Source organism: Pavona decussata, unplaced genomic scaffold (genome assembly GCF_977016875.1).
Source record: "Pavona decussata unplaced genomic scaffold, jaPavDecu1.1 SCAFFOLD_274, whole genome shotgun sequence".
Classification (NCBI taxonomy): Eukaryota; Metazoa; Cnidaria; class Anthozoa; order Scleractinia; family Agariciidae; genus Pavona; species Pavona decussata.
The window spans coordinates 204407-219556 of NW_028145676.1; the positions used below are offsets into that span (position 1 = coordinate 204407).

Genomic DNA, 15150 nt, shown 5'->3' on the forward strand with positions numbered 1-15150 from the left:
ATTCTTTACAAGATTAGCCAATGATTGATTCATAAACTGAAGACTATCGATAAATACTAAATTATAACCCAACATGAAGGCCATGTATTTCTCCATATTATTTGGGATTACATTAATTTTGTGTTGTCTGGTTTCACCTTTTCTATCCACATAAGTATTGGTCTCAATAATTTTACCAATTTCTTATAAAATGACTATCATATCCTTTCAAATTATGAAATATTACAGGGATTTTGTCAGTTATTGTAAAATCCCTGTTACATTGATTATGGGCTGAGCCACGAAATTCACCAGTAACATGGCAATGATCTCTGACACGTTTATCTGTTTTCTTGTATTTTTTACCACAAATATGACAAGATGTTGCTTTTTGGAATTTGTCTTCATCTTCTGGAGACATGACTAATGGTTTATTAAATTTGTATTTGATAGTTTGTCTGCAATATTTGACTTCATCAAGCATTGCTTCCATGAATTTGTAAACAGCTTTTTCTCCACGATAATATTTTATTGGTTTGGAATATTTGTCATCATAGCAGCAAACAACTTTGTATCCATAACCACAATCAGTGTGTTTTTGATAAGCTTCAGTAAAAGATTGTTGGTTAGATTGATTACAACCATGAATTGGCTCAGTGATTGCTTCAAAATCTGCATATATCACGAATGGTGCTTTCATTTGTTTATTATAATTCGTAAATTTTATTTTGGAGCCGAGATTTGGCATTTTGATAGCTTGTTCACCATTGATTTCAATACATACTTCCTTATGCTTGGTTAAAACTCGTTCTGATGAAAAACATTGCAAACAATGCATACAAAAATGTTTTCTTTGATGTGATTTGGTTTTGTGGTGCATAAATCGACTAAAATCTTTGATAAGACAGTAATGTTTATTTTCATTTTCTGAGATTAACAGCAAATTCAATACATCATCAAACTTTTCTTTGGATACATAAATTGGATAAGCTTGTTTGTTCTCATATCCGAATACATTGATGTTGATATTGTTTTGTGTTTCAACTTTGTTATATTGTTTGACTGAAACTGGAAATTCAATACCATAATAATTCAATTTTGCAACAAATGATTTGTCAGTTTTTTTAATTCTTTGTGGATTGTCATTTTGTGGATTCAAATGTCTGATGTGACACCATCGAAAGCATTGATTGTCTTTATTCTGTAGATTGATTAATCCATGTTTGTTATGTTGTAGTTCAGTTGGAAGTTTAATGTAAGAACTTCCAGTAAGAGGCTCATATTTGATAATATTGATGTAATGTCCATTGATTGATTTAATTATCCAAGCTGAACCTTCACTAATCCATTTGTGAATATCATTCATAATTTGTTCAACATTAACATCCAAAGATTCTTGAAAATCATTGGCATTAGTTATTGTTTTTGGTTTACTATTAAAATATCCAATTCTGGAGACAGTTTGGTTTCCTTTTTGTTGTTCAAAATAAATTGTCAAAGTTTCAATAAATTTAATTCCTTTCATTTGAGTTAATAATTGTTTCATAAAATGAGCAACAGCTAATCTGGTTGAACTCATTTGAATCAAAGGATCTGTTTCATTTTTAATTCCAACTTCATAAGATTTTGTATATCCCTTGAATGCTCTTGCAACTTCTGTGATTTGGGTTCTTTGTGTTGGAACTGGAGCCATTTTCTTCATCCTTGGTGCTGCTTTGGGTATTAATTGATTATCAAATGATACTTTTTTCACTCTAGGTGCAGCTTTGGGTTTATCAGCAAATTGAATCGGAGGTGGAATTATGTTGTTTCTCGGCAAAGGTTGAGGTCCATCTCTAAATTGAACAGGTGGTTTGATGATTGTATTCTCATAATCTTTTACCATTTGTTTGACAGATTGTCTAGGCTTTGGAATTGGAACCATTTTCTTAGTTTGAGGCTTTGGAACAGGATGTTGTTTTTCAAGTAAAAGTGTTATTAACTGTTCTTTCGTTAATTTGGATAGATTATTTTTGTTCATAATATTATATGTTATATTATTTTTTCGTGTGCGTCTGTTTTGCGATTCCAGGTTTGGCATAGATGAATGAAGACTGGAGGCAACATTCATGTCAGATATCCGTTGTACATCTGACGGGTACATTTTTCGTGTTTTGTTAATGTGGGACATGCCCTGAATACACTCATTTGAGCATACTCAGGAAATGTTTACACAATAATTACCAAAATTCAATGTTTGGTAAATGTTCTTGCAAATGTTTTTTGTATGGGAAGTTACCATTATTGATTTTTTTCATCATTGCATTGAATTTTTTATCAATTAATGCCTTCTCATCTTCTGTAAATTCATCATCTGATTCTTTCATTTTGATATCCAATTTGATGGATTCAATGGGCTTATCAGTTGTAATTTCAATCATTGTTTTATATTTCTTGGCTTCATGAGCATGTTTCATATTTTCTGAATGAGTCATTAATTCAATATTTTTAATGCAATTGTTTTGTTTATTTGAATCTTTGTGATTAATTTGCATTCCTGATGGAATATCACCTTTAATACATTCATAAACAAAACGATGAACATAAAAGTGTTTTTTAGGTAATCCAATTTGTGATAATCTAATCAGTCTATAACCAATTGATTGTAAATTTCCAATTGAACATCTATTAGTTTTTTTATTATATATTTGACCATATTTGTTGGCACCAAAGTTGGTATAAATAGTATGATAATAAAATTTTTCACATTTTATTGAAAGATTTTGTGGTGATTGATTTTTTTTACCACATCTTTCATTGTTAGCATATATCATATTTTGTTGTCTAGTAACAAGCTCAAGATTATCAATTGAATTGTCTTGTTTATCATTATTGATGTGATGTATTTCATATCCATCTGGGATTAATTGTTGATTTATTGATTCCCAGATAAACCTTTGAGCTGTAAAAGTCTTTTGTTTTCCATCACAACTAACAGTTGTAAACAAATATCCAGCTGAATTTAATCTCCCTTTTCTTGGAACCAATCTCTTGCGATTAATAATGTATCCATCTTTTGAACATCCATAATTTGAATAAATTGGATGACAATAATATGTTTTTCCATCATGAATAACAGTATTAATTGCCGGAATTTGCTCTGATGAATTTTCACCGGCAGGAAAATCCACATATGTGTTGTCTGATTTTTTTGTTCCACTCATCTCTTCTATAATGTATACTATAATTATCTCTTCATATAGTTTAAGAATTGAGTTTGTGTCCAAATTGACCCCAAAAAATACATCAAACATAGTCAAACAACCCTTGAATTCATTGATGATTAATCATTGTAAAGTGGAAAATTAGTATCATCCATGTCATGACACATACGGTAATACATCTTATTAATTATTTTATTTTCTGTGCGTGTAAACTCACAATCATTGTCTTCCATTGGTGGAAATTCCATTGATCTATTGACAACTCTCAATTCTTCTTCAGAGTATGAACTGTTCAAAAATTCTTTTCTGGCTTGATGCATATATTTGATATTTTCAGATGCTGTGACCAACGAAAGATTTTCACTTGAATTGTCTTGGCGGTCACAATTAATGTGATGAATTTGCATTCCAGGTGGAATTATTGATTGATTTACGGCCTCATAGACGAATCGATGAGCGGGGCATGTATTGTTACGTCCCGGAGAAATTATATAATAGCCGTTCTCAGACAAATATCCTTTTCTTGGTTCCAATCTTTTTCGGTTGATTATGTAACCATCATCTGAGGCTCCGTAATTCTCAAATAATGGATGAATAAAATATGTTTTATCATTATGATCAAATTGGTTGTTCATATAAATTAGATTAGATAATTTTTATATCCAAATTGGCGTTCAAAAATATTGTATTCATCATTCAAATCAGCGATTGATGAGTTGGTTGGATTTAATCGATGATTGTTTGTGAGTTGGGGATCAGTTGGGTGTCATTTATGAAAAACCTAAATTTAGGTTTTTCATAAACGAGGATAAAAATTTAGGTTTTTGAGTTCATTGTTGAATCAGGTATGAATTCAGTGAAATTTTCAAAAGTGTGCTTATACACCCAAATATCTAACTACTCAGGTACAACTTGCCGTTCTATTCATTTCCCTTGTTGATTGTGTAAAGGTAAATTAGCACTTTGTGCTTACCCTTCAGGAAAAAGGCAACTAGCTATTCCAGTTGTAAAACCGGTTCCATTTAATCCTTGTCCAAGCGGTCTAATCTCGATTCTGTAATTTTACATTTTTCAGATATCAATGAATGCACAAAAGGCATCCACGACTGCAGCAGTAATGCATCCTGTGTTAATACCCCTGGATCTTTCAATTGCACCTGTAAGCAGGGGCTTACTGGTGATGGACGATCATGTTTAGGTACAGTTTGCCGTTCTATTCATTTTTTTAAATTTATTGCCTTAAGGTAAATTTGGCGTTGAGCAATTTCTGGTAACCCTTAAATGGAAAAAAATGTTTGCTATTCCAATTATTAAACCAGTTGCATTTATTCTTTGTCGAACGGTTAAATCACTTTTTTGTCATTTCTTATTTTTTTAGATATTGATGAATGCACCAAAGGCATCCACGACTGCAGCAATAATGCAACCTGCCTGAATACCCATGGATCCTTTAATTGCACCTGTAAGCCGGGGTTCACTGGTGATGGACGATTATGTTTAGGTACAGTTTGCCGTTTGATCCATTTCCCTAGTTTATTGTCTTAAGGTAAATTAGCACTTTTTTGTTAACCTTCAGCAAAAACATAATTAGCTGTTCCAATTACAAGACAACTTTCATTTATATCCTTTTCAAGCGGTTTAATCTCTTTTTTTTTGTCACTTTACATTTTCTAGATATCGATGAATGCACAAAAGACATCCATAACTGCAGCAAAAATGCATCCTGTGTCAATACCGCTGGATCTTTCAATTGCACCTGTAAGCCAGGCTTCTCTGGTGACGGACGAGTATGTTCAGGTACAACTTGCCGTTCTATTCAATTCCCTTTTTGATTTCGTAATGGTAAATTAGCCCTTTGTGCCCACCCCTCAGGAAAAAGGCAACTAGCTTTTCCAGTTGTAAGACCGGTTCCATTTAATCCTTGTCCAAGCGGTTTTATCTCGATTCTGTAATTTTACATTTTTCAGATATCAATGAATGCACAAAAGGCATCCACGACTGCAGCAGTAATGCATCCTGTGTTAATACCCCTGGATCTTTCAATTGCACCTGTAAGCAGGGGCTCACTGGTGATGGACAATCATGTTTAGGTACAGTTTGCCGTTCTATTCATTTTTTTTTTTAAATTTATTGCCTTAAGGTAAATTTGGCGTTGAGCAATTTCTGGTAACCCTTAAACGGAAAAAATGTTTGCTATTCCAATTATTAAACCAGTTGCATTTATTCTTTGTCGAACGGTTAAATCACTTTTTTGTCATTTCTTATTCTTTTAGATATTGATGAATGCACTAAAGGCATCCACGACTGCAGCAATAATGCATCCTGCCTGAATACCCATGGATCCTTTAATTGCGCCTGTAAGCCGGGGTTCACTGGTGATGGACGATTATGTTTAGGTACAGTTTGCCGTTTGATCCATTTCCCTAGTTTATTGTCTTAAGGTAAATTAGCACTTTTTTGTTAACCTTCAGCAAAAACATAATTAGCTGTTCCAATTACAAGGCAAGTTTCATTTATTCCCTTTTCAAGCGGTTTAACCTCTTTTTTTTTTTGTCACTTTACATTTTTCTAGATATCGATGAATGCACAAAAGACATCCATAACTGCAGCAAAAATGCATCCTGTGTCAATACCGCTGGATCTTTCAATTGCACCTGTAAGCCAGGCTTCTCTGGTGACGGACGAGTATGTTCAGGTACAACTTGCCGTTCTATTCAATTCCCTTGCTGATTTCGTAAAGGTAAACTAGCACTTTGTGCCCACCCCTCAGGAAAAAGGCAAGTAGCTATTCCAGTTGTAAAACCGGTTCCATTTAATCCTTGTCCAAGCGGTTTAATATCGATTCTGTAATTTTACATTTTTCAGATATCAATGAATGCACTAAAGGCATCCACGACTGCAGCAATAATGCATCCTGCCTGAATACCCATGGATCCTTTAATTGCACCTGTAAGCCGGGGTTCACTGGTGATGGACGATTATGTTTAGGTACAGTTTGCTGTTTGATCCATTTTCCCAGTTTATTGTCTTAAGGTAAATTTGCTAATTTTTTGTTAACCTTCAGGAAAAACATATTTAGCTGTTCCAATTACAAGACAAGTTTCATTTATTCCCTTTTCAGCGGTTAAATCTCTTTTTTTTTTTGTCACTTTACATTTTTCTAGATATCGATGAATGCACAAAAGACATCCATAACTGCAGCAAAAATGCATCCTGTGTCAATACCGCTGGATCTTTCAATTGCGCCTGTAATCAGGGGCTCACTGGTGACGGACGATTATGTTTAGGTACAGTTTGCAGTCCTATTCATTTTTTAAAATTTATTGCGTTAAGTTACCTTTGGCGTTGAGCAATTTGTGGTAACCCTTCAACGTAAAAAAAAATGATTGGCTATTCCAATTATTAAACGAGTTGCATTTATTCTTTGTCGAAACGGTCAAGTCACTTTTTGTCATTTTTTATTTTCTTTTAGATACTGATGAATGCACTAATGGCATCCACGACTGCAGCGAAAATGCATCCTGCCTGAATACCCATGGATCCTTTAATTGCACCTGTAAGCCAGGGTTCACTGGTGACGGACGCTTATGTTCAGGTAAAACTTTGTTGTTTTATTCACTTTGGTAGTCTCTTTCTGGTCTTTTTTTTTTTTTTTTTTTGCTAGGTTTTAATCCCCTGGTCAAATCGCAAAATGTAGCAATTTTTGGCCGAATTCAACGAAAGTAGGATAACCTAAGGAAAATATGTTCCAATAAAGTTAGGTTGTATTCGAAGTGTAACATTTTGTTACGCCTAATTTCACGTTGAGAAACTGTGAGAACCGATCTAGGGTAATGCCTTCTAATATGGCAAAGAATTTATTTCACATGATGGTAATTGATGGCTAATAAAGCATGCTTTTATTCTTCGTTACTTATGTTTTCATACCATGACTGAATGACTAGTGTAAATGTATAATATAAACGTGAAAGGGTTGTAAAGATACCTTTAAATCTAGAAATGTTCTGGAACAGTTATTTATAGCTGGAGTTTCTCTGCAACCCGAGCAAGCCGAGCGCGAACGCAGTCAATGGCTAGTTTATAGTCATGGGACAGCCAACACTGTTCCCCGCGCAAAGTCAATGAGTGTGTAAAATTATGAAACGCTTTTAACTATGAGATTAGATGCTAGCAGTTAGATGATACCAGTGAATATTGACCGCTGTTGCACCTGAACAGTGCATGACTGGAGATGGCATGGATATGAGCGTATTCCTCTTGTCAAACCGGTGAAGGGCAGTGGAGTCTCTTTCGGGAAGATCGAAGGGCCTCTGCTCGCAGGGTAGGCAATACTAAAATTGGCCTTCTTTTCCATTTCACTCCATTTGAAGCTCCGTTAAAAATCTTAAAGTTACGGTACTTCTGCTCTGATCGTCACACATGTTTGAGTTTTGACTCAAGCGTCTGCTATCGTCTGTCGGCTTCACTATGGCGAAAACAGCAAAACGGCATTTTCAAAAATGTCCCCGTCCGTAGAGCGTTTTTGAAAATTTGCAATATAGGTAACCGTTTTCACCGGATACGTGTAGAGGCAAAACAAATCCGTAAAGAAAAAAGTTGCATTCTCAAACGGAAACGGATGCGTTTGAACGGGGCCTAAACCTGTTATTCAACTCAGCAAATTTTGGTCCATGCTCACATTAACTTATTACCAAATTAAATTATATGTTTTTTTTTCTATCAAGATTGTTCCAGTAGTTCGCACCTCTTCAAAGAATACCAAGATTTGCAAAGCAGATTTACTCTCGCTGTTGAGCCGTTCAGAATGGAGGGAAGTCAGTTCGTTAGTCTCGCTAACTCAGACGCATTTATTTATAAACCGAACGATTCAACTGGAAAGTTCTCTCTCTACCAGACCATAGAAGGTAGTGCAGGGCAAGACATCGAATATTTAATGATCGCTGACAAACATGTACATTACGTTGCTGTTGCTAATCACCAGTAAGGAAGGCAATACAAAGTGTAACTATATATCAGTGGATTGGTCAACACTTTATCAATGTGCGAAGCATTCCAACATTTGGAGCTTCCAGTTTTAACTTCTTTAAAATAATGCCAAAACTTTTTCTTGCCGTTACAAATTTTTTCAATGAGACTACCTATAGTATAAACTCAGTCATCTACGAATGGAAAAACAACCAATTTGAAACGTTTCAGGAGAAAGAAACTAAGGGAGCTTGGAAAAGCACTGCGTTTGTAATAAAACTTCGTTGTTTTTGCAAACAGGATTAAAATCCAAGAACGATTTTCTGTCCGGTCTTCTGTATACAAGTGGTCAGGAAACAGCTTTTCCAAAGTACAGGAGCTTCCGACCAATGGAGAAGCTGATGTGCAGTCTTTTTACATCAATAGCGACAAATTCTTTGCCTTTGCCAGCTCGATGCCTGGAGAGAATTTCGAAAGTGGCTCGTTAATTTACAAGTGGGGTGGCAGAAGGTTCGCCCACTTCCAGTCAATTACCACTTACATTTCATTTTCCCTGCATCCATTTGTGATGTGTGGTGAGACGTACCTTGGTGTGTCCCATCTTTCTAAAAATTCCGAAGTGTATAAGTTCTCTGGATCATACTCCCTCTTCATCAAATACCAAGAAATTTTCATTCAGAACGTGTATAGTCTGACATCATTTGAGCACAAAAGTCACACGTACCTTGTATTTGGGAAAAACTCACACAGCACGTTGTATAAATGGATATAAAATAGAAATAAACCAGGAGAATGACCTTTGCCAACGAACACTAAAATATTGCAAAACCGTTTTTTCGTTTTGTTTTGTTTTCTGTCGAACGTTGTCGCACGTCGTGGAATGGAATTATTGAACCTGGCCCTATTCCGTGTTAAAAGAAAACAGAAACCAAGTAATCATAGCACCAACAAGTCTAGAGGTCGCTCAAAATGTTTTAAGAACACATGTTGAAATCCGTTGCATTGTGTATCATTGGCTTTACACTGAATCAAACTTGTAACTGCAGTCCACAGGCGGTATCACTGTTAGCAGCCTGTTTGGTAGGCTTTAGAAAGGGGAATGGCAGAGATGAAGTGGAGGATAAGAAAAGTCCGTGAAGAGATTGTGGCGCGCAAAGTGATAAAGAAAGGAAGGAAGACTTTTCGCTTTCCTCCGCGCTCAATTCCTCTTCTCTCTCCCCTTTCTAGTGCTTGCCACACAGGCGTATACCTTTAGCGTAAGAAAATGTTCTTTCGAGTAACGGGAGTGACTCTGCACTGCAAAAGTTGGCATCATTTTGTACGAAAACATTGGGACAACCTTAATATTTGGCTCATCTTCGCAACAGCTTGGGTTATACGTTAGTTGAGAAGCTTTTGGTTACAATCCAGGGCCAAGTTGTTCGAAAGCCGAATCAATAACGCTAATCCCCGATTAAAAGTTAATTGAGGTTTGTATCTCGCTCGTTACAGCGGTGATTATATTGGCGTGAACACCTAAAATATGTCTGGAATGTTTATTCTGTTGTAACCAATCACAGGCGAGATCTTCACACCACAGAAACCACAAGCAACGAACGGTTTCTTTTCAGTCACAGAACAAATTATTTTCGTTTTGTTTTAACATTAAGTCTTTTTACAAGTAAACAATTGCTTTTCCTTCCTATTTGTTTACAGTTTGTGTTATAATGGCAAAGAATACAGGTTTGAGCGATTTTGAAATAAATTACAAAGCCAATGTGCCGGGCTGACGCACGCGGCGGTTTGGCGCGCGAATTTTTAAACTTTTTGTAACGATCGAAATCGGTAGTTTTGCCTGATCGCAAGTTACAATGTTGCAAGGTGAGCCGCTGGAGTTTTCTGATTTCCATCGCTTCGCGGAAATTGCAGCAAGCGTAAACACTTTTTTTTAGGTGAGGGAGATTTACTATTTCGGTAATTTTTTTCTTTTGGTAGCTAATGTACGCGTGAATCACGTGAGGGAGAATCGACATGGGGAAACCTTATCCTCAAGCAATCAGGGAAAACGTTTTAGATCTTCCCCCCTCAACGGTTTGTCAATCAGAGAAAAAAGCGCTCAAGCTCGAGTTAGTACCGGATTTATTACGAAAGTTATAAAGGAATACAATGAAAACAATTATTCTGTCCCGCGAAGGGCTCTAAGTGGACGTAAGGAGTCAGTTCTAGCCGAAAATGTGCGCTCTTTAATACCTGGAAGTTGAAAAGCTATGCAAGCCAAGCTCGTATAGTAACGAGCTACAAAGGAGATTATCGGTTGGAGGGTGTCTGTTTACCGGGCGAAATACCGTCAAATGCATCCGTGAAAAGACGTTTCAACAAGGAACTCATAATGACTAAAACTGAAATCACGTGACTAGACAAACAAAATCAGAGGCAAATGCCAGACAGCTTTGACAGCTGTCAACAAGTATAATTTTATTTCCCGCCTTTATCGCGTATCTAAAAAAGGCGTACGTTGCAGGTGCGTGGGAGAATTGCTCTAAATTCTTTTTCAGAAGAGTTCTGAAGAATACGGAAATGTCAGAAGTAAAAAGTGGCTTATGTCAATTGGAATACCAGGAATACCAGATTGGCGGATGAATTTGAATCCCTGGGATTTTCGACTTGCAAATCCTTACAGTATCTTCAAGACGGCGATCTAGACTATACATTCCTGTCGCCAAAACGTTTTCTTCTCGCGGAGAGGAGAGCTCTGGACCACGAACTGCGACAACTTAAGCTTAAATCACAAGAACCTGGCAGTACTGCACATTTAATGCCGACGAAAATTGCAGTTTAGCCGGTAAAGAACCACAAACTTGGCCAGCCGAAGGAGAGACGGCAACTGCATCAAACTCAAGCAGTACTACTACACGCAAGATCGATTCTCCTCTAGACTGCCGTAACCAAGAGCTTGTTGAAAATGTCAGTTTTTTGGAGGCACAGATTTCAAGTGCAGAAGACCATTTGGAAAAGCTTAAAGGCGAACATGATTTACCACAGACCGTTTCCCGCGGAAGAATTTGCAGTCACTGTCATCAGTGTGGCCATAACAGGAACAATTGCCACGGCTCTCACACTAAATGTAATTTGAAAGACAAACATCCAGAACTGGGAAAATCAATCAGTGAAACTCAAAAAATGCTAACTGTGCTAAGAAAAAATAAGGAAACGGCCAAGTAATCTCTGGAGCAATTTATGTTACAGGTTAGGCGATCGCGCGGGAACGTTTTTGCCGTAATGCGTCCACGCGTGAAACGTCTGAATCCAGTAAAATATCTGAATCGTCAAGAGCTTGATAAAGATCTGCTTTACCTTAATAAAGCGCTTGAAAATAAAGTACCACCGGAATCAGAGGATTGGCGCTTACCTTACCTGATTGACACCTGTAAAGGACAAGTAAGTTCTTTCAAGGAAAGTGCTGCGTTAATTCCCATTTCATCGCCTGCTAATCCTCCCGAAAATTCATTTTATAATAGTTTCAGTGTAAACAACGTGGCAAATTGAAGTGTGTCAGTAAACAGTTCAGTAAGATTCCACCCATATCAATTGTAATTCTTAAGCTTATAACACCCGGGTATAACAGCTATATCTTGAAATATTTTGTATGTCATTATGTAGTTTTAACTTTCACTCGGAGCGGGGATTCATCGGCAAAGGACAGAAACGTTGTGTTTTTACGCTAGAACAGGCGAAAGTGTTGCAGTTACTTTTTTTTCTCTCACCCTACAAAGTACATGTTTCCCCGTCTCATACCTGTAACTTAGCAAGGTTATAATGAAGGTTATAATAAAGTTGAAATTCGAGAGTTGTTCTTCTCGAATTCTTCTTAGAAAAATAAATTTTGAGATATGAATTGCACATCGCGTTGGCTTTAAATTTTTTTTTTTTAAATCGAACGATGTACTGGATGCGGCTCTCAGCACTGATCTTAAGGAACAGCGGTGTTTTAAATTCCTAATAAGACAGCTTGTATGTCAAAAAAACGAAAATAATTTTTTCCGTGACCGATAGGAAACCGTTCGTTGCCTCTGGTTTCTGTGGTGTGAAGATCTCGCCTGTGATTGGTTACAACACAATAAACTTTTCAGACATATTTTACTGGTGTTCGCGCCAATATAATCACTGCCGTAAAAATGTTTTTAAAAGCTGACTTTTAGCTAAAGGTAAAGAAAAGTCTAATATAAAGCTGAAGGGCAAATATGTTTTGGGAAAATGCTTTTTCTTTAGTAATTAAACTCGAATCAAACTTCACGTTAACCCAGGATTAGCTTAATAATCTACTTGTAGATGAGAATCGCTTCCAGCTTTTGTTGGGACCGTATTTTGGTTTTACTGGTTAGCTTCCTTGTACATAATGGGGATGGTCACTTATGTTTTAATTATAAAAGGTATAATTCATTGTCTTGTTTTCCAAGATGTACGTTTGTGTTTAGGTCATTTTTCCCGTTCCCTCTATTTTATCCTTGAATGATCATTTTACGTTGATTATTTCCATGTCCTTTAGACTTTTAAATGATTGAAGGCACTTTTGTTTTTCTTTTCACCTAAGATTGTTCCAGTAGTTTGTCTCTCTTCGAAAAATATCAAGATCTTCCGACCAGAGGAGCACTCGCTGTTGAACAGTTCAGAATTGATGGGAGTCTTTTCCTCGCCTTCGCCAACTTTATAGGTGATGATAACGGATATAATACAAGCTCTTTCATCTACAAACTGAATGATTCAACTGGAAAGTTCTTTCATTACCAATCCATAGACACCACAGGAGGACGTCATGTCGAATATTTTACGATCGCCGACAAACATTATCTTGCTGTTGCCAACCGCAAAACTGGCGTTACAAGCAGCCTGAACTCAGTCATTTACCAGTGGGATGGACAACAGTTTGTTGCTTTCCAAAACCTTCAAACAAATGGAGCAACCAACTTTCATTTCTTTCAAATGTTGCCGGAAATGTTTCTCGCCCTTACAAGTTATAGTGATAACTTAAATACACCCACAAAGTCGACCATCTACAAATGGGATGACAACCAGTTTAAAAAGTTTCAGAAGATAGAAACCGAAAGAGCGATAGGGAGCACGGCATTTGTAATAAACAGTGAAATTTTTATAGCTTTTGCAAACACTTTTAAATCCGGAGAAGAGTACTCTGCCCGATCTCCTGTATACAAGTGGTCAGTCAACAACTTTGTTAAAGTGCAGACTCTCCAGACATATGGCGCCCGCGATGTGAAGTCCTTTACCCTCTATGGTGAGACATTCCTCGCCTTTGCCAACAGGTATAGTAAGGGAAGTTCCAACAGTGATTCGTTGATTTACAAGTGGAATGGCAGCAGGTTCGTTCATTTCCAGTCCATTCCCACTCATGGAGCCAAAGCCATGCATCCATTTGAGATCTGCCACGAAACGTACCTTGGTGTGGCCAAACCGAATAGTTTTTCACCTGTGTATCAGTTCAATGTATCACAGTTCGTGAAATACGGAAGAAAAATAACTTATGGAGCGACTGATATGACTTCATTTGAGTACAAAGGTCACATTTACCTGGCAATTGCAAAGTACCAAAAAGATGGGAGATACAACATCAACAGTGAACTGTATAAATGGATCTACATATAATTGTTTCTGAGGTTTGGAGGGAAAGGAACTACGTTAAACCAACAATTACAAACACGCCAAAAACTCGAAAAAGATTAACTTTAATCAAAAATATGTATCAAACATAAAGTACGATAGGATATATAGTTGTGAGAAACAAGTACAACTTTGCAAGGATAGTGTTAACATTATAAAGCTTAGTTTACATGCAGCTTATTTATATTATTAGTAAACATATTGTAATTTTCGTTAACACAATGGTTGCGTACCATGTAGGGTACTTGACTCGTTTACTCACACGTCAAAGGGGAGCTTACACTAGACTTTTTTCATAGCGAAGAAATCAGATTACAGTAAAGGACTGAAAGGTTACTAATGATGCCCGAGAACATCTTGACAAATACTTTTTTTATTTCACGATGATTTTACTGAGCCCTAGAGGTAATTGAAGGGATGGTACAGAGGGTGGCAAAGATGTAAAGAAAAATTAATTGATTAGTTTTTGTTTTTTTCCCCGCTGGCATTAGTTGACTGCCACGTTACACCTTTTTTAGTGGCCATTTAGGAACTCCTTAATCTCGTAACAAGTTATACAACTTTTTAGCTTTAAATCAGGGCCGTAACAGCTTTTCTCAGATTAAGGATCAGAGGGGTGAGACCGGGTTTTTTTTTAACATTTACATTGGAAACCCATTTGTATACAAGTAGTCAGGAAACAGCTTTTTCAAAGTACAGGAGCTTCCGACAAATGGAGCAGCTGATGTGCAGTCTTTTGACATCAACGGCAACAAATTCCTTGCCTTTGCCAGCTCGATGCCTGGAGAAAATTTCGAAAGCGACTCGTTACTTTACAAGTGGGTTTTCCTTTTTTTTTTCTTTTCCCAGGCTAATTGACGTAGTAATCTGCTTGTAGACGAGAATCGCTTCCAACTTTTGCCGTGACTGTATTTTGGTTTTACTGGTTAGCTTTCTTGTACATAATGCAAATAATCAAATATAGAGTAGGCAATGAAGAGTTCTTTTTACAGTATTCGTATTTACGCACTCTCCTTAATCAAGAATATCACTCGTTAAAATTTCAACACATCACAATCTCGTGCGTAAAATCCCTGTACGCACGTGCTTTCCATAGCGTTTTCTGTACATACTTGGCTAGAGTTAACGATAGGCTAGCAGACCAAAGTAATGTACACTTCTTTCTATACTTTAAACCTTGTTTAAAGTGTCCTCAAACGCTGTTTCAGAAATGTACTTTCTCAGTCCTATGAGCCCCCAGTGGGGCATAGGGCCGCAAAGAATAATTGCGGTTTCCGTAACTAGGTATTTTTTTACGGGGTGGAGTTGTTGGCCCCACGCCCAACCCCCAACCTGGAGGGCCAGTGGTTTT

The 15150-nt window shown here is 36.8% G+C and overlaps 1 protein-coding gene and 1 long non-coding RNA gene across 2 annotated transcripts in view; one reads left to right on the forward strand and one right to left on the reverse strand.

The window, feature by feature from the left end:
• The window catches only part of LOC146455413 (uncharacterized), a 57718-nt gene that overhangs the window by 32990 nt on the left and 9578 nt on the right, over positions 1-15150 (reverse strand). The window lies entirely within an intron of this gene.
• LOC146455415 (uncharacterized) overlaps positions 1-15150 on the forward strand; it is a 35332-nt gene that overhangs the window by 19852 nt on the left and 330 nt on the right. The window contains exons 7-16 of the mRNA XM_085094321.1: positions 4258-4380; positions 4561-4683; positions 4857-4979; positions 5150-5272; positions 5456-5578; positions 5755-5877; positions 6048-6170; positions 6347-6469; positions 6655-6777; positions 12718-15022. Of these exons, the coding sequence (XP_084950447.1) occupies positions 4258-4380; positions 4561-4683; positions 4857-4979; positions 5150-5272; positions 5456-5578; positions 5755-5877; positions 6048-6170; positions 6347-6469; positions 6655-6777; positions 12718-13784 (2174 nt within the window). The 3' untranslated portion in view covers positions 13785-15022. The remainder of the gene's footprint in view (positions 1-4257; positions 4381-4560; positions 4684-4856; positions 4980-5149; positions 5273-5455; positions 5579-5754; positions 5878-6047; positions 6171-6346; positions 6470-6654; positions 6778-12717; positions 15023-15150) is intronic.